Here is a 20,023-nt window from a genome sequence, read left to right as displayed (position 1 = left end):
AGATTGCACCCGTCACAGTGAAAGACGTGCGGAGAAGACGCACGGGGGCCCCCCAACTAAAACCCAACGAGGCCCGCACCGAACTGCGGCGCAAAAACTCAAATCGATCGTTACGCTCCCACCCCCAACCGCAGCTTCGATGGACATTAAAAAGTAAATGCGAGGAAACTTTAATAATACTGCCTTCGGGGTCCCAGAACGAGTCACGTGGTGTCAGGCACAGGAGAGAGGAGGAGGGAGGGGGGGACAGGGGGCTTACTTACAGCGCAGCGGCTTGGGACAGTTGGGCAGGAGGAGGCGGTGGTTGCCCCCCCCCCCCCACGCGCCCCCCCGCCGCCACCCCCCTCCTCCGCCCTGGTGGGTGGCGGCGGGCACCGGCTGGCACCAGCGGGCACCGGCGACCGCCAGGCCGGGGGGGACTTACGAGGTGGCGGGTCCCGGCGAGAGCGTGACGGAGGAGGGCAGCAGCTCCGCAAGGCTGACCCCGGCCTCGCGGCACAGAGCCAGCGCACGCTGCACGGGCGCTCCCCCTTTGCCGGCGCCGCCGCACGCCGAAGACGACGCCGCAGCCTCCGCTTCCGCGAGCACAAACTGCACGCGGTGCATACGGTGGTGAGACGACGCGTTGGGGCGACGGGTTAGCGGCGACGATGGAGCGTTGGAGCCTTTTTCTTCTAGCTGGCGAGCCGATCATCGCGACACGCTTTGGGCCCACACAATACACGTGGGGCACCAAAGTAGGAGGGTGCTCGAGCGGGCAGAGATGAGAATTCCAAGATGAAAATTATCTTCCGAGAGAAAGGAGACGGAATGAAGACGACTGGTGGTTTGGCGGCGAGGTGGTGGTTGTTACTATTATTCTTGAGGCAAGACTTGGACGGATTGAGCACGTGTTAGGACCAGAGACAAAGACGATGCAATTAGAACGACGATGGGAATGCCGCCGGTGCACTGCGCAAGGAGTAAGAGGGAGACCCGAGGGCGAGAGGGAAGGATGCAGCTAGAGAAGGCAGCACAGAATAGCAGTAGCCAAGCAGCTGATCCCCAAGCAATAGTGGGGGGGGGGGGAGGGGCTTTTGGCAGAGAAGATTACACTTTTCTCGGTGCTTGCCATAGTGTGTTAGTCTCCACATTTTAATGTTATTGTAAGTTGATATCTGTTGCGAGGGACACGATTCGAAAGCGCATCAGAAGGCGGACCGGGATCAAGATGATGAAATATGGGCGAGCGGACAGCAGGTTGTGGAGTGCTTTTTGAAAAAACTTTGTGTAATGCAAAGCAACATCCTCAGGCATCATCGAGTTTAAATTACCCGCGATGATACGATCAGAGGGCATGGTACGCGGACAAAAGAAAATGGAACGAAAAGCGTGCAAAGCGTCATGAGATATGCGATTCGAATTGCACCTAAGTGACAGACGGAGGAACGCATCGGACAAATTGCAGGATGTCGCCCGTTAAGCAGAGTTAAGTGCGCGCTTGGGCATGGCCAATGCCTGAGACCGCTGACGGATTGTCGGTCAACGCAGAGAATCGCCCGGGAACAGATGGCCGGCCCCGGAAATGGAGCGATGAAATCGGCTCACGTGCAGAAGATGGATTTCTGCATCGCAAGAGGGATGGGCATCGGCTGTCGGGAGGTCTTTACCCAAAACCGAGATGGAACCACACTTTACCTCGCCACACATGACCTACCGATCCGACTGGTCAAGCCCATTTATGCTGCTGGGTGCAGCAATGCGGGCGGGCAGATTTAAGAAATTTAAGAAATCTGCCGCCGGGAGATGGAATCAAACCGGCTCCCTCTGGATTGCAAGTCTAGCGTGTTAACCACGACACCACAGCAGCGTCGGCCGGGGGAGTGATAACTCGGTCCCGACCTTCCCAAACGCATCCCCGAAAAACTGCAGAGCAAATAAATCTCGCAACCACCACCGCCGCCGCCGCCACCACCCCGTGTGTGTCGCGAGCGCTCGTGCGGTGCAGGTGCGGTCGGTTACATCTTTCCAGAGCGACGCGGAGAGCGGAAGGCAGTGCAGAGCTCGGACGAACAGGCGCCGCAGCTGGGGGAAGACACGGAGCACACACGGCGAGGGCTCGGGCAACGCGACGCTTTCTCCACGTCGCCGAGGGCGGGAAGTTGCCGAGCGATCGCGCATTCGTTGCAGACATTCGTGGTTTGAATTCGGCTGGCCGCCCTGGATAACACTGCAATAACTGTTACGCAATTCTGGCTGTCGCCTGATGAGGCTGGTTGTAATTACCGGCGGAAATCCGTACTCGAATTCATAACATAAGTTTTTGGGTCAGATCGCGTTATTTATAAATGTGTCGTAACCCTCCACCACCCGACACGGCCAAACAGTCAAAAACGTGTCACGTTTTCCAAAGGACAAAATAATTCACTTCTTTAGCCCACCGGTGTGTTGAAGAGAGAATCAACAGCATTTTAAAATTTGAGTAGTACGACGTTTCGCTGGTAATTACAATCAGCTTCATCGGGCAAGAATGGTGAAGCTCTCCTGTTGCTTCCGGTTATTTGTCTTTTTATATTAAACCCGATCATCTGAGATTGGGAGAAATCCGGTTTAATTGGTTCTAATTGCAGAACCGCACTTCTCAACGATGGGCTTCATCCATTCCAAGCTAAGGAACTCACTGGCGCCCACGATTGTGGAGGAGAAGCTCGTGTTCATCAAGACCAACCTGCCCGCCGCATTCTACGACTACCCCGTGCCCGATGGCCCCGAGTACGATAGCAGCACCAACGAGGAAGCAGCCTAAGCCTTGGATCAGAGTTTCGTATTCATCAAACCAGGTTCTAATTCCCCGAAATCGGGTTTAATTGTATTAAAGAAAAAACCCCGATGCCTGCCGCTGGAAAAAAATCGGGTTTTTTCCACCCATGGAATGTTGTGGGTTTGCTCTCCAACACACCGTTGTGCCGAGCTGGTAATTGGCATGTTTTGTTTAAGTGACAAACCTTGCTAAATGGCTGTGTCGGGGGTGGTGGCACATTTATACTCACGCGAACGAACGCAACAAAACCTCATGGATAATATTGGTCGCGAAAGGCTACGTGTTAAAACTATTACAGTACGCGCCATCTGCTTCACAGTGGCCATTAAAGATCCCCCCCTCCGACGCCATTCGCAAGCTTAGTAGGCCTCTACGCGTCAGCCTCGGGGGGGGGGGGATCCAAATTTGCCACATTTCGATAAGTACACCACAAATGATCGAATCCGAATTATACACGGCAATAAATCGGCCACGACCGGCAGAAACCGCAGGTCACTCCTGTAAACAGGAGTATACTGGTCCCGTGTCGAATTTCTCTCGCCCTATTAAAGCGTGTTCAACCTGTAACCTATAACTCAACAGTTTGCGACGATAAAATTGGCGGCGGCGGCGGCGACGATGACGACGCATGTTGCAGGCAACCGAGGCCGCGCTCAAATCACAAAGGCGGTATATATCGGTGCGTCGGTCCTCACCTCCGACGGGCCGTGAAGTTTTCTCGTGGCAGCGATAACTCTGCAATCGGGAAGAGGAAGCTGCTTTTAAAGCGGCGACGGAGACACAGCAGCTACAGCAGCGGTGGCAACAATTGGCAACAGCATAAGCAGCAGAGGAGCGGTAAACTAAACTAGAAACTATTTTAATTTTACCAGGCAAGGCTCGCTGAGCTATGCCATGGAATTTTATAGCGGCCAAATACTCTGAAACACGTTTCTAAATGTGGAGGGAAAAAAAACGGAGGACCCGGAGAAAAATCCACACGACCACAGGGAAAACACGCAAACTGCAAATATACAACAGGCGTCAGGGTCGGGATCGAACCCACGACCCTCTCTTGTATACCAGGCGAGGTAGTTAACATCTCCTAGCCACCGCGCCGGCCCAGATGTGACGGCAACAACAGGGGTGCACACCCAACATTGTCGCTCAGTATCCTGCGCGCTAAGCGCCAGCGCATTAGGCCTGGGAAACGATTCACGGTGCCGCAATTCTGTTCAAAGATCCATTACTCGGCCGACACTTAAAGCATTTGGGCAGCGGGGCAGCGGCGCAGCGGCGTGGATAACACAACTACTAGCATTCGTCATGAAGACTTCGGCTTTAAAAATATTTTTAAAAGTATACAGCGTGGGGCAGGGGGGGCGGGGGTAGTTTGGGACAATGGTTCTTCACAGCGCAGAGACGCAGGATGTTCCACTCTACCTCCCCGGCATCTTACGTGCTGCGAAGAAGGACCGTTGCTTGAAACGTTGGCCATTTCATAGTTTTTCTTTTTTTACATCGAAGGCCAGCGTTGGACAAATGCGTCGTTTTTGCGTCGCAATTTTTTAGCGCGGCGCGCGTTTCCCCCGCAAGCACAATTCCCGCCGGGCTCAAGCACCGATATCAGTCGACGGCTCTGTTCTCACGCTCGCGTGTACGCGCGTTTTGGCGCGTAAAAAAAAAACCTGCGCGGGTTAAAGAAATCGGTTCGTTAAAGGTTCGAGCAAAACCAACGCGCGTTACCGGTCGCCAACATTGTGGGCCGACGGAGGAAATCACGCGGCACGACACAAGACGGGTACCGCGAAGCGAAGGAAGAGCCGATTGTTAAAGCGCCGACTGCGAATCGTTACGTGCCGAGCGAGTGGTTGGGATCACCGCCGCCACCACGGCCAAAAGATGGCACCTGGCGGGGCGTTTGAACGAGGGGAGCGGCTTTCCTTATTTCGATGTAAAGCTTTCGTGACTGCAGGGAGTCATCTTCTTGGTTCTTTCGGTAAAGTCACGTAGAAGGGAAATATTAAAAATAAAACAAAATAAAATAATTCTCACGACGTTATGGCCACAACGCAAGCAGCCGTCCTCAGGTGATGCTGCTAATCCTGCATACTGCATAATGCACGGGCATAATGACTTTGAAACCCCGCCCCCCCACCTCTTACGCATTCCACAAGTAGTGACTAATCCCATATCTGCATTTCCCATAAATATGCTAAATTCCTCTTGATATGCAAATTCCTTTGTCAAGGCACCCCTTCCCCCCTCCAACCCAGCTTAAATATACGCTGCCAAGCATGGTGGTGTTCATTCAGACGCTGTCTTTCCGACAGCCCTGTTCTTCACCTGAGGACAGCTGCTTGCATTGTGGCCGAAACGTCGTGAGAATTATTTAATTATGTTTTATTTTTATTATTTTACTATTTCTCTTCTACGTGACTTTACCGAAAAAAACCAATAAGGGGCTTTCTTTATTTTTATAACCGCACGCCAACGTGACCACCGCCATCGGGGGTGACACTGCACGTCACACCTGCGAGCAGACGCCCACCCAGAACACCCAACAGGCAGGTTGGGGGGGGGCGGCGATGGTGGTTAATGGAAAGGGGGGGGGGGTTTGTACAACGATGCCGGTCGAAGCCTCGGCGGACAACGGCATCGGTGGCTTAAACGTTCACAAGACCGCTCGTCGAATCTTGCGGGCGTAACAAAAAAAAATCATCGATCAATTTTAATTCGCACGTACTGCGTGCGCACATTGACCCGCGGGCAGCCATTAGAGACCGCTACACAATTGATTCATCAAGCGAATCCTGATCCGGAGTCGTGATGATAACAATTGTGGTGATGAAAGCGTTGATAAATGATGGTTGTGGTGGTGATGTTGATGATGACAGCGATGGTGGTGGTACTACTACCCGCTGTTGATGATGATGATGGTAGTGACGGTGATAATGGTAAGGATGATGATAGTGATAATTGGTTGTCTTTCTCCTCCCCGTACCTCCGAATCGCACGGTTTGGCTACGTACGGCGTGAAAGAAATTCAACGTGCATACGATGACAGTGGCGGTCTCGGCGATGATGGTAATGATGATCGCAGCGATGAGCGTTGGTGATAATGGTGGTGGTGGTGAAGCACAGGGCACTGGGGATGACGTTCCGGCCGCGGGATTTTTTGTCTCGGCGTTCATTAAAGGCACCGAGCGTCGAGGCCCAACAGTACATTTTCCAGATGAAAAGACAGGAGGGCAGCCTCTGGATCAGCAGCTTGGCCTGTAGAGCAACGCTGTGGACGTTTCCCTCCTCCGCCTCTGCCACCAGCAACCTGGGTTGGGTTGGGGAGGTGGTGGGATGGGGGGGGAGGGGTAGAGGTAGGAGGGGGTAGCACAAAGGCAGCCCACCTTCCATCTTCTTCATCGTCATGAGCGCCATCGACCCACCCCCCCCCCTCCCCCCCCCCCACTACCGTCTCCGCCTTCAACATCACTCATCCCCTGGTCATCATCGTCGTTACAACCCAATCATTCCGGCTACGCTATCATCGCAACCCAACGTCAAAGGCCAATATCAACGTTATCATCATCGTCGTAAACGATCGTTGTCAGTCCAATTTCTAGCAACGCTACCATCAACACCGTCGCCACAACCAATATCACTTGTTGCGACTCATCATCACCGTCATGGTTCCAGCTGCCACCAACACTAACGTTGACACCAACATTGTTCCCACCACCATCATCGTCGTCCTGTCCCTCCATCCTTACAAACCGCACCACCACCGCGTAAGGAGGGTTATGCGATTGCAGGTTGGTGCAGTGCGCGGGTTAGCGCAGCGTGTGCCACGGCTGGATATGAGGAGCGCTGCTGGGGCTACGGCAGTGTGATGATGTAGCTTGCTGGAGCTGTGCATCATGGACGTACGAATGTTGAACTCCTCTCACACCGAACGTAGCCAACCGTGCATATCGGAGGTACGGGGGGGGGGGGGGCGGACAACAAACTAAACACAAAACGCAGTGGGAAAAAAATTCGTTTAAAAAAATCTAGATTTAAAAGTGCACAGCTCCAGCGCCTTCCTAATATCGGAAGGAGGAGCGTTCCAGACGGCCGCACAAGCGCGCATGAACACGCGCGATGCGGTGACCGTCTTCGTTCGACTGCGAACCAAAATCCGCCGTTGTGAGGATGACGGTTTATTGCCCCTCGACAAGACCAGCGACGGTAATGAGGCATCACACGGCCGGGCGAGCGCAGTGCGATGTGGCGGGCGAGAGGCTCGTGCCGGCATAGAGGAGCGTGCCCCCCCCCGTTGGCGGAGACGGAGGTGCCCCTTGCGTGGCATTACCGTAACGCCAGCGCGGCGTTGGTGGGCGCCAGCGCGTGCAGCCTCTCCAGCGCCGCCGAGCGTTGGCAGGGCGGCAGGCAGCCCACGTACACGTCCACAACCTGCACGCGGCCGCCAGCCGACCGACAAAAAGACGTTGGCGCCTCTTTTTTTTTTTTTCCACCGCACAGCGGAGCTGCGCAGAACGATAGGAGCGGAGATGAGCGCAGACGACGCGGTGACCTCACGGCGTACCGACCGATGTGAGATGTTAACTACCTCGCCTGGTGTACAGGAGGTCGTGGGTTTGATCCCGACCCTGACGCCTGCTGCTGTATATTTGGAGTTTGCGTCTCTCATCATCATCACGGTGGCTAGGAGATGTTAACTACCTCGCCTGGTGTACAGGAGGTCGTGGGTTTGATCCCGACCCTAACGCCTGCTGCTGTATATTTGGAGTTTGCGTCTCTCATCATCATCACGGTGGCCAGGAGATGTTAACTACCTCGTCTGGTATACAGGAGGTCGTGGGTTAGATCCCGACCCTGACACCTGCTGCTGTATATTTGGAGTTTGCGTCTCTCATCATCATCACGGTGGCTAGGAGATGTTAACTACCTCGTCTGGTATACAGGAGGTCGTGGGTTAGATCCCGACCCTGACACCTGCTGCTGTATATTTGGAGTTTGCGTCTCTCATCATCATCACGGTGGCCAGGAGATGTTAACTACCTCGCCTGGTGTACAGGAGGTCGTGGGTTCGATCCCGACCCTGACGGTGCCCGAGTTTGCATGTTCTCCCCGTGGTCGCGTGGATTTTTCTCCGGGTCCTCTGGTTTTACCCTCCACATTTAAAATTGACATTACGTGTTTTAGAGAATTTGACCGCTATAAATTTCCACGTGATAAGCCACTTCATGGAGCTCTCATTTGTGGCCAGGTGGTCTCTCAAAAAGAGCTATAGCTCAGTGGGCCTTACCTGGTAAAGTTTAAAGTTTAGTTTACTGTAAGTTCCCGCACGTAGCCTGCTCGTTGAGGCGAGCACCTACGAAGGCCGGCACGGCGCACGAGGAGGTGGTGTTGCCGTCACGGCACCACGGCCGGCTGCCTTCGTCTCCCCAGCGCCAATGTTGACACGCCGCACCGAGAACTCGGGTAAGGTGGAATCAACGTTGGGGGAGGCCCCGGGAACCGGTTCTGATATCACACGCCACCGACGCGTGGGTCTCTGCGCGAGTCTGTGGGTCTCTGCGCGAGTCTGTGGGTCTCTGCGCGAGTCTGTGGGTCTCTGCGCGAGTCTGTGGGTCTCTGCGCGAGTCTGTGGGTCTCTGCGCGAGTCTGTGGGTCTCTGCGCGAGTCTGTGGGTCTCTGCGCGAGTCTGTGGGTCTCTGCGTGAGTCTACGGGTCTCTATGTGAGTTTGTGGGTATCTGCGCGAGTCTATGTATGTAGAACATCTTCAGGACCGTACGTAGCCAACCATGCTAATCGGAGGTGCCGAGGGGTGGGGGAAGGACAACAAACTAAACACAAAGCACATTTTAAAAGTGCACAGCTCCGGTGACTTCCTACTGTCGAAGGGAAGAGCGAGGCGCTCTGGACGGCCACAGAGGCGCATCTGAAAGCGCGACGCAGCCACCGTGCCCGTCCGACGACTCGGCCAACAAAACTCCGCCCGCCGGAGCGAGGACGAGCGCGAGTTTCGCGCGATGGTCTAACGCTCCTTGCCGGATGGGAGCGCCGGGCGCGGGCACCTGGTTGTGGAAGGTGTAGTCGGCCCAGTACTTGGCGGAGGCGTGCGGGAGGGCGCGCCGCACCGGCACCGTGGCGAGGCAGCGGTGCACGAGCGCCGTGAACGACCGCAGCTCCGGCGCTTTGCTCGCCGACGCCAGCAGCCTCGCCTTGGCCTGCGTCAGGTAGCTGCGCACACGGACGCACGCGCAGACACGCACGCGCAGACACAACAACAACAACCGCCATTCGCCACTAAGTGGCGGTGACGTCACCACGACGCAGACACGCACACGCAGACACGCACGCGCAGACACAACAACAACAACAACCGCCATTCGCCACTAAGTGGCGGTGACGTCACCACGACGCAGACACGCACACACAGACACGCACGCGCAGACACAACAACAACAACAACCGCCATTCGCCACTAAGTGGCAGTGACGTCACCATGACGCAGACACGCACACACAGACACGCACGCGCAAAGATCTTTTCCCCCACCATATAGCCTTCAACAGACTTACTCTTAGGTTTTTTCGGTAAAGTCACGTAGGATAAAATAAAATTAATAAAAGTAATAATAGAAATAAAATAAAATAATAAATCTCGACGTTTCGGAGGCAACACAAGTCTCCGTCATCAGGTGGGACCGTCACAGCTAGATACAGTAAATTTAGCTGTGACGGTCCCACCTGATGACGGAGACTTTTGTTGCCTCCGAAACGTCGAGATTTATTATTTTATTTCTATTATTACTTTCATTAATTTTTCATTTTAATTTTTACCTACGTGACTTTACCGAAAAAAAACCTAAGAGTATGAATCCTTGCAGTCACGAAAGCTTCAAATCTAGAATTCAACAGACTTGTTTGGGGCAAGTGCTGTTTAGCGAGTAGCAGCACCGATGAAGGCCGGCACGGCAAACGACGGGGTGGGTGGCCAGCACCGTGCCCAGCCGCCTTTGTCTCTCCGTGAGCGGGGAATCGAAATCCGGTCACCCGGTTCGTAGTGGGAGCGCGCCCCACCACTACGCTAGCGCACGCGTGCACACCACTACGCTAGCGCACGCGTGCACACGGGAACGCGCACGCACGGCACGCACACAAATACAAATTCCCCGTGTAGCCCAACCAAACTATTGGGGGAAAGTTCTGTCAGCGAACCAAGGCCAACGGGTAGCACACGACACGAAGGGGTGGTGCGGCCGGTGCCGATGTCTACACACTGCACCGGCTGTTTAAGGCCAAGTCAACCTAGGCGAGGCCCAGGGCTGATTCAACGATGTCAGTGGCATAATTTCACGCCTAAAATACCCACTAAAAAACCGGCTTCACGAAGTCCTCCGGATAACTTGTGCGCTGGCGATCTGGTCCACAAAGCTATTAGAAACTATTTTTATTGTACTATTTTGAGTTTAATTTTCGATTTAAAGCTTTCAGGACTGCACGAAAGCTTTAGTTTACCAGGTAAGGCCCACTGAGCTGCACGGCTCTTTTTCAGATGCGACCTGGCTGTCACAAACGATAGCTCAACGAAGTGGGCTCATCATCACGCGGACATTTGTAGCAGCCAAATACTCCTAAGCTCACTTTTCTAAACGTGGGAGTGAAAAAAGAATCGGAGGACCCGGAGAAAAATCCACGTGACCACTGGGAGAACGTGCAGCTTGCATATAACTTATAATAATAGGTTTCTTTACTTTTTTTCTGGCAAGCAAACTGACACCTTTTTACAAGGAATCAAGGAATGTTTGCATTCACCACAACATCTGCGGTCAGAATGCAAACAAAAAACACAACTCTGATAATGTATGCACTGTCCTTGAAATTGATTGGTCCACACCAGAGACAGCTTTTCTTAGAGCCCAGTCTCACATGGTGTTGGACCAGATGACGCCAAAAGGCGCACAACTCAAAGACAATGCACCATCAGAGTATGAGGGCTCGGGGGACCGCAGGTATTGTGGTTAATGCAAACATGATTCCTCGTAAAAAGGTGTCAGTTTTGTTGCCAGAAAAAAGGGTAAAAAACCCATTGTTCTTACGCACCTATGATGAGCGCCGATGGCTACGTACAGTGCAAAAGTTCAATATACGGATGTCATGTCAGGGTCGGGCTCGAACCCACGACCTCCCGTGAACCAGGCGAGGTAGTTAACATCTCATAGCCACCGCTAACAGAGCGAGGTTGTGCCGCGCGGGTGCTCGTGCAAGCGTGGGCAACGCACTCCAACCACAGCAGCCGCAGCGGCTCCTCCGTCAGCTGGGCCCCCAGTGCAGCTTCGTGGGCGTCCGTCGCTCCGGCCGCGGGACTCGCCAACACCTGCCAGGAGCTACCGCCGCATGCCGCACACACGGTCGTCGCGTCAAAAGCCGCACGCCACACACAGCAACGCCGCAACAACGACACCGCCACCAACTGTTTTTAGTTTATACTCTTTGGTTCTTTCGGGAAAGTCGCGTAGGGGAAAAAAAGTATAATAAAAAAAACGTCAAAATTTTTTACAGTTCATAGTTTTATTTTATTATTTCCCTTCTACGTGACTTTACCGAAAGAACCAAGAATACAGTTCACAGTTGTTCCATCTTATTTACCGGATACGAGTCTATTTCCCCGACTTAATTACATCCTTGGCGTTCAGCAGTGTGGCTATTTTGTTGTGAGTACCATCATCTGTTTTGACGGCATTCGTTGTAGATGCGTAGCTCTTCCCCCCGCCCCGCGCACCTACAGCCCCACCCCACTTCCCCCCCCCACCACCCTGCCCAGTTTAAACCCCTCGACTCCGGCTTCTCTCCTACTTCAGTCAAATTTCTTGCTGTGGTTGTCACACCTGATGACGATTGCTTGTGTTGCAATCAAAACGTCGTGATTAATTTTTTTTATATTATTATTTTTTCTTTTCTTTTTCACCTACGTGACTTTGCCAAAAGAACCAAAAAATATGGATCTTTTCAGTCACGAAGGTAAGAGTCCCACTGAGATAAATATATCTTTTTCCGAAGCGACCTGACCACAAATGATAGCTCGACAGAGTTGTTCATCGTTTTTTACCCTTTTATCTGGCAACAACACTGACACCTTTTTTTACAAGGAGTCATGTTTGCATTGACCACAATACCTGCGGTCGGAATGCAAACAAAAATACAACTCTGATAATGTATGCACGGTCCTTGAAATTGATTGGTCCATACCCGAGACAGCTTTCCTTAGAGCCTAGTCTCACATGGTGTTGCACCAGATGACGCCAAAAGGCAAATAAGACTTCTTGTAAAAAAAGGTGGCAGTTTTGTTGCCAGATAAAAGGGTAAAAAAAACAATAATCATATTTTGCTACTGGCAAAGGAGGTTCCAATGGTGGTTCATCGTTGTTTGGAAATTTTATCAGCCAAATACTCTCAACGCGTAACACCGATTCTAAACGTGGAAGAAGAAGAAACCAGAGGATTCGGAGAAAAATCCACGAGACCATGGGGAGAGAGACACGCAAACTCCAAATACACAGCAGCAGGCGTTAAGGTCAGGATCGAACCCACGACCTCCTGTACACCAGGCGAGGTAGTTAACATCTCATAGCCACCACGGCGCACGAGTGAGGCCTAGTGAAGATTCGCATCGTATTGGTCACGAAAAAGTTCATCGTGGGGGGGGGGGGGGGGGGGGGGGGGGAACGTACCAGTAGCAGAGCCACAGGTAGCCCTGCTGGGCCTGCAGCGTCTCGCGCGAGACTCCGGCCGCAAAGTCGGGGGCTCGGAAGTTGTACGGCACGGGGCACCCGAGCAGCGACCTGGAGATAAACGCAACACGTGTTACGCAATACGTGTTACGCGCACGTACGAATGTTGAACTTCCTTCGCACCGTACGTAGCCAACCACGCTAATCGGAGGTACGGGGGAAGGACAAACTAAACACAACAAGCAGTTCTAAACAAATGAGTTTTCAATCAAGTTGATGATTTAAAAGTGCACAGCTCCAGCGGCTTCCTAATATCGGAGGGGAGAGCGTCCCGGACATCTGCAGAAGTGCATCTGAAAGCGCCGTACGATGCGGCGAGTCTTCGATGGCGAGCCAAAAGTCGCCGTGAGGGTGAATGGAGTTCACGTGATTGTGCTGCTTGACGAGTTCAGCAAGGTATTGGTGGTTCATTTGTGGCAAGCGCTCTGTGCGCGACTAATAAGCTAGGGTTCAGGGTTCAGTCGGCGAGCCTCGCAAACCCATCAATCGCACCACGATGAAGATGACCAGTCGACCCACGGTCCAGACTTGAAATCACAACCTTCCGGTTGCTATACCGTCTGCCGGCTGTGGTCACATGACACGTGCAAGTGACTCGCGAGGAGGAAGGGAGGAGGGGGGGGCGGCACCTGAACAGGAGCTCGGTGGTGGCAGCCTCTTCCTCCGCGAAGAACGCCGCCGCGAGGGACTCGAGCACAGCGATCGGCTTCTCCTCCACAGCCTGAATGGACACAGACGACAGACGGACGTTCCACACCTCGCAACGACCAGAGCTACTGGCGTGGTCACGACACAGACACCGTCAGACGTTCTTATAAGTGCGGAGGGGAAAAACCGGAGGACCCGGCGATAAATCCACGCGACCACAGGGAGAGAGACACACACACAAACTCCATATATACTACAACAGGCGTCAAGAGTCGGGATCAAAACCCACGACCTCCCGCATACCGGGCGAGGTAGTTAACATCTTGAACTCGACACCGACATCGACGGCCGCTCTCTGGACCTCGCGACGACACCTCACGGGGGCGCAACCAAATCATCTCGCTCCGGGCGGACCCCCCGCCGGAGCCGTAGCCATAGCGGCAAACCCCGGCTCCGCCACTCACGTTGGCGGCGAGGAACTTGGCGGCGTGGTAAGCGAGCCGCGCGTCCCTCGGCCGGCGCCGCAGGGCCTCAAGCCAGGCCCTTGCGCCCTCCGCCGCGTCGCCCCGCTGCACGAGCGTCTCCGCCAGCGCCGCGCACGCCTCCAGCTCCAGCGGGGGTCCCGGCAGCCTCCGTGCAGATCGTGCCGCACAGCGCAAGCGCCTCGTCCCAGCTGCGGGGTTTTGGAAAAGCGGGCGAATGAGGACGGAACGTACGGGAGGTGAGGACGTGGGGGGGGCACGCGGGGTGGCGAGAAGTTCTCCCTCGCCGGGGATGCGGGTCGCGGGTTAGAACCCGATACCTATTCTTGGGTTTTTTGGGTAAGGTCACGTAGGTAAAAAAATTAAAATGAACAAAAGTAAAATAAAAATGTTTACTTTTATTATTTTTTTCATATTTTTTACCTATGTGACTTTACCGGAAAAATTTTAAATTAATAAAAGTCAAATAAAAATAAAATATTTTACTTTTATTAATTTTTTTTTACCTATGTGACTTTACCAAAAAAAACCAAAAATATGAATCCTTGCAGTCACGAAAGCTTCAAATCTAGAACCCGATACCTGTTGTACATTTCGAGTTTGCAGATCTCCCTCCAAAATGTCTATCTCCACAGAGACCAGCGAAGGAATGCCCCACCAAGCTACGTAGCTCTATTTACAGAAGTGACCTGGCCACAAATGACGGCTCAACGAAGTGGCTTGTGCGCAAATGTATAGCAGCCAAATACTCTAAACGCACGTCGATTCTGAATGTGGGGGGACAAAGTGAGAGAGAGAGACGCACGCAAACTCTAAATATACAACAGGCGTCACAGGTCGGGGCGAGGGAGGTAACACCTCGCCACTGCGGCGCCCCACATTGTAGTAACAATGTGGGATGCATCTTCTTGGTTCTTTCGGTAAAGTCACGTAGAAGGGAAATAATAAAAATAAAACATAATAAAATACAATTCTCATGACGTTTCGGCCACAACGCAAGCGGCCGTCCTCAGGTGAAGAACAGGGCTGTCGAAAAGACAGCGTCTGAATGCTGTCTTTCCGACAGCCCTGTTCTTCACCTGAGGACGGCTGCTTGCGTTGTGACCGAAACGTCGTGAGAATTGTATTTTATTATGTTTTATTTCTATTACTTCCCTTCTACGTGACTTTACTGAAAGAACCAAGAAGACGAATCCCTGCAGTCACAAAAGCTTTAATCGAAATTGAAGTAGCTTATCGTCACGTGGAAATTCATAGGGGCCAAATGTTCTTATTCAACGCACGTTGATTCTAAATGTGGGCAGAAAGCTTTAAATCGAAAAATGTGGGATACGGCAAGACGGGCACGTGGGGGGGGGCGCGGCGGGTAGGGCAGGGTGACATGGAGACACGAGGGGGGGGGGGGGGCAGCACCAAGCGGCTAGCGGGGCGTGTGAGTGGAGACGCACCTTTCGCACAGCGTGTGCACGCGCAGCGCGTTCCTGTGGATGGGCAGGCACGCAGCCAACGTCTCTGCCCGGGCGTCGCCACCGCTGTCGCCGTCGTCGCAGTCGTCGTCAGCGCCGCCCGGACCACTGGAGCAAGCTCGCACGGCCTCTGTGTTGCGTGGCGGAGAAGGTGGGGGGGGTGGGGCGGGGGGAGAAGTTGCGGGCGCGTCGTGGTGTACCGTGCGCAAACACCCGTGCGGATGGCTCGATGGGGGAAGCGCCGGCTGATGAACTACATCATAAACTAGTTTTTATTTTAGCAGGTAAGGGGCCCTCCGCTGAGCTATGCAGCTCTTTATCACATGATAGCTCAAGCAAGTGGTTTATCGTCGCGTGGAAATTTATAGCAGCCAAATATTCCCAACGCGTTCACGTCGATTCTAAACGTGGAGCAACAAGCCAGAGGACCCGGAAAAAAATCCACGCGCAAAATCCATCCCGTCGGCACCTCCGATTGCCACGGTTGGCAACGTACGGCGCGAAAGAAGTTGAACGTGCACGCAAACATTGTACCAAAAATCAAAGCGGCGATCTCTCCGCCCGTAATAAAAACGTCACGCGCCTGCCAGCCGACGGTAAACGTCACGATGGATGCCGATAACCACCCGCCCCTCCACCCCTCCAGAGGTCCCCTACCCTGCAGCAGCACCAGCAGCGCGGCGGGCGGAGTCTTGAGGTCGCCTCGCCGGCGCCAGGGCAGCACGAAGGGCTCCTTGCGCACGAGGGCGCCGGGCAGCGAGCAGGCCGGGTCGGCGAGTGCGGAGGGCAGCTCGCCAAACTCGACGGCGTGAAGATAGGAGAGCCACGCGACGGCGCGGTCGGCGGGGAGCAGCAGCGCCGACACGCACGGCTCACGCGTCGCCTCTTCCTCCTTTTCTTTCCCGGCGGTGCCGTCGGCTTTCAGCGCTTGCTGTGGACGGACGGGCGCACGCGCATGGCACCACGTGTAAGAGACGCGCGCGCATCCTCCCGTGGACCAACGCCGCACGCAGATTAACGAGCTCTTAAGCAGTGTCATGAACGAAGGTTGCATGGAAGTCGTTCGTGCATGAACTACGATACACTATCCCTGTGTGTTTTTCAGATTGCGTTGTTCCCATGAAGCGCCGATTTTATGCAATTGGACGTTTGTTTCAAATTCACTGTACGTACGGTGCCTCTCCTCTTTACGCTCCCTTCGTTCGCACCGTATATAGCCAGCCGTGCCAAATCGGAAATGCGGGGGAGGGAGAACAAACGAAATGCAAGAAGCAGTTCTATAGAAATTAGTTTTCAATTTTGATTTCAAAATGCAGGGCACGATCGCCGACTTCTCTGAGAAAGGACACGGCATGTAAACTAAAGTATTAAAGTAAAATATGTTACATACTCTTTGGTTCTTTCGGTAAAGTCACGTAGGTAGAAAAATTAATATATCGAAACGTCGCGATCTATTATTTTTTCTACCGACGTGACTTTACCGAAAGAACCAAAAAGTATGGATTCCTGCAGTCACGAAAGCTTCAAATCAAGATTAAAATATTTTACATTTTAGCAGGTAAGGCCCTCTCTTTTTCAGGAGCGACCTGCTTATCATCATCACGTGGAAGTTTATAGCGGCCGAATACTCTAAAACGCTTGACATTGATTCTAAATGTCGAGGGGAAAAAAACGAAGGACCCGGAGATAAATCCACGCGACCACGGGCAGAGAGAGACGTGCAAACTCCAAATAATACAGCAGACGTCAGGGTCGGGATCGAACTCACGACCTTCTGTGTACCAGGCGAGGTAGTTAACATCTCCTAGCCACCGTGATAATGATGAGAGAGACACGCAAACTCCACATATACAGCAGCAGGCGTCAGGGTCGGGATCGAACCCACGACCTCCTGTATACCAGGTGAGGTAGTTAACATCTCCTAGCCACCGTGATAATGATGAGAGACGCAAACTCCAAATATACAACAGCAGGCGTCAGGGGCTGGGATCGAACCAACGACTTCCTGCACACCAGCCGAGGTGGTTAACATCTTGCCACTGCGTTAAGAGAAACGTTACACAGTTGGAATCGGACGTCGGCTGGACCGAGAGACGTCGCTACAACCATGACAGAGAGAGACACACAGGGAAGGGGGGGGTGGGTCGTGACTGCAGCTCAGAGGTCGCAACCGGGTACCCGATACCCGTACCCTACCCGATACCCGGCTACCCGTACCCGGCCGGGTACGGGTACCCGTTTGCGACCCTGGTGCGGCCGGGTATGGGTAGACCGTGACTTACTGGTGAGTAACCGTTTGTCACTCATTTCGGGTAGGGTACGGGTAAGGAATCAAAACCCATTTGCGACCTCTGCTGCAGCTAGCGCCGTGGCGAGCGCCAATCGGCGGGGCACGACGGCTCGAGCGGCTGCCGCCTCGTGCGCACCCGGAAGATTTCGAGCGCCAGCTGCAGGCGCCCCGTGCAGACGTTGAGCTGCACGCGGTAGAGCAGAGCCTCGAGCAGGCGGTGCGAGTGCAGGCGCCGGTCGGCCGCCGTCGCCGCCGCTGCCGGCGCCGTGGCCACGAGGAACTGGAGCAGACGGGAGCAGACGTAGTCCTTGCCCTCGTACGTCCGCTCCAGCGAGAGGTACTGTGATCGCACGCACGCACGCACGCACACAGACACAGACGTGAAAACCAAGACGAAAAAGATTGGGTTCCGGTACACAGCCTAGATACACTTCTCTGGCTACGCTCTGGGGTCCTCCGGCTACAATTAGCCTAGGGGAGGCTAATCTGACCCGACCCAGCCAAGGTGCGGGTCTGGACTCTGGCTTCCTCGGAACTCACCCTTACAAGGACGTAGAGCCGGGAGCACCAGAGTCCCACCAGTGGCCCTCACAGCGTCCCGGCCCTTACAAGGACAAGTGGGACGAGGGGGTCCAGGGTCCTAAGCTGGCTGGCTGGCGGGTCTTGGGTCTTGAGCTGCGACTGGCCCCGATCGGCCAGGGAGCTGCCCTTTTATGCCTCGTCCCCAACGAGGGGTGGGGTTGTGTGCGCCCCCAGATATCCCACAGAGCACACACAGCACCCCTGTTGGTGGCGCCAAGGGGCTCAAGCGTCTGGGTTGCCTGGGATCCTAGCGCCTGGCACCGAGGCTTATCTGTCTAGGATCCCAGAGCCCCCACACTTTCACAGGCTGTTGGGGCAAGTGCAGCGAGTGAACACCTAAGAAGGGCGGCACGGTGCACAATGCGGTGGTGTGGCCAGAGCCATGCCCGGCCACCTTTGTCTTCCCAGTGCTGATATTTACATGTCGCACCAGGTACGGGTCACCACGGCGCTTGTGCCAGGCCACGTGTACGCCGAGGCAATGTCAGGGGCAAGTGCTGTTAGCGAGCACCTATGAAGGCCGGAACGGTACACAAACGAGGGGGTGGGTGGCCAGCATCACGCCCGACCGCCTTTGTCTCCCCAGTGGCGATGTTTACACACCGCACCAGGTACTCATTTAAGGCTGAGTCGACCTAGGGGAGGCCCAGGACCGGTTCAGATAATCGTCACTGGTGTTAGCCGTGAGCGGGAATCGAACCCGGGTCGCCGGGTTCATAGCGCAGCGTAGCGCTAACCACTACACTACCGCTCCCCACGTACACGTACACACACCCGCACGTACGCGTACACACACGCTCACACACACGCGTACACACACGCGCACGTACGCACGTACACGTACACGCGTACACACACGCGATGCTCCCCCGTCTCACCTGCCACCACAGGCCGTGGTCGGGCGCGTATCCCACGGCCACCTCGCACATCTCCTGCAGCTCCTTGTGGCTGCCGACGCAGCCGGCGAACAGCGCCAGGTAGCGACCCCACACCTCGCCGCTGCCGCGGTTCGCCTCCAGCGCGCGCGACAGGCAGTTGAGGGCCGCGTTGAGCGCCTCCGTGGGGTCGCTAGGGTGGGGGGGGCGGAGGTCACAGTGGGACAGGGGGGTGGGGGGCGGTGGGACGGGAGTGGAGGGGCGGGATGGAGGTGGGGGCACATTGAGGAACACATTATTCGTGTGCTGTGTGTTGATTACATTTGCGTCTAACTGCTCAACCCGAGCTAGGAATGATGCGATATTCGCATCGCCTTTGTGCCGTCCACCTTTTGGCGTCGTTCTCTGCTGCAACACCGGTGGTGAGACAAGGCCAAATCAGCATCAAGGACAATGCACACATCATGGGACCTCCCTTGCTGCCAGTATCGAAATATAAGCATAGGTTTTACCCTTTTCTGGCACTAAAACAGTTGTGATAAGATGTTAAAACACCAAACTGAAGCCAATATTCAATTATGATAATAGGGTTTTCCCTTTTCTGGCAATAAAACAGTTGTGTTAAGATGTTAAAACACCAAACTGAAGCCAGTATTCAATTATGATAAAAAGGGTTTTCCCTTTTCTGGCAATAAAACAGTTGTGTTAAGATGTTAAAACACCAAACTGAAGCCAGTATTCAATTATGATAATAGGTTTTACCCTTTCTGGCAATAAAACAGTTGTGTTAAGATGTTAAAACACCAAACTGAAGCCAGTATTCAATTATGATAAAAAGGGTTTTCCCTTTTCTGGCAATAAAACAGTTGTGTTAAGATGTTAAAACACCAAACTGAAGCCAGTATTCAATTATGATAATAGGTTTTACCCTTTCTGGCAATAAAACAGTTATGTTAAGATGTTAAAACACCAAACTGAAGCCAGTATTCAATTATGATAATAGGGTTTCCCCCTTTCTGGCAATAAAACAGTTGTGTTAAGATGTTAAAACACCAAACTGAAACATTTTGCAAGGAATCATGTCTGCATTAACCACATATACTT

General features: G+C 53.7%; 1 protein-coding gene across 1 annotated transcript in view; it reads right to left on the bottom strand.

The window, feature by feature from the left end:
• Window positions 1–597: 597 nt before the first annotated feature.
• The window catches only part of ZFC3H1 (zinc finger C3H1-type containing), a 55,247-nt gene continuing 35,821 nt past the window's right edge, over window positions 598–20,023 (bottom strand). Inside the window, 14 exon segments of the mRNA XM_078619733.1 lie at window positions 598–2,064; window positions 3,496–3,535; window positions 6,006–6,107; window positions 7,128–7,228; window positions 8,858–9,023; window positions 11,068–11,172; window positions 12,517–12,627; window positions 13,206–13,297; window positions 13,689–13,781; window positions 13,783–13,897; window positions 15,155–15,302; window positions 15,830–16,103; window positions 17,599–17,802; window positions 18,923–19,112. Coding sequence (XP_078475859.1) covers window positions 1,828–2,064; window positions 3,496–3,535; window positions 6,006–6,107; window positions 7,128–7,228; window positions 8,858–9,023; window positions 11,068–11,172; window positions 12,517–12,627; window positions 13,206–13,297; window positions 13,689–13,781; window positions 13,783–13,897; window positions 15,155–15,302; window positions 15,830–16,103; window positions 17,599–17,802; window positions 18,923–19,112 — 1,978 coding nt within the window. The 3' untranslated portion in view covers window positions 598–1,827.

Source organism: Lampetra planeri, chromosome 64 (assembly GCF_965212315.1).
Source record: "Lampetra planeri chromosome 64, kcLamPlan1.2.h2, whole genome shotgun sequence".
Classification (NCBI taxonomy): Eukaryota; Metazoa; Chordata; class Hyperoartia; order Petromyzontiformes; family Petromyzontidae; genus Lampetra; species Lampetra planeri.
Note: the sequence above shows the minus strand (reverse complement) of the source record. Positions and strands in the feature narration are given on the sequence as shown.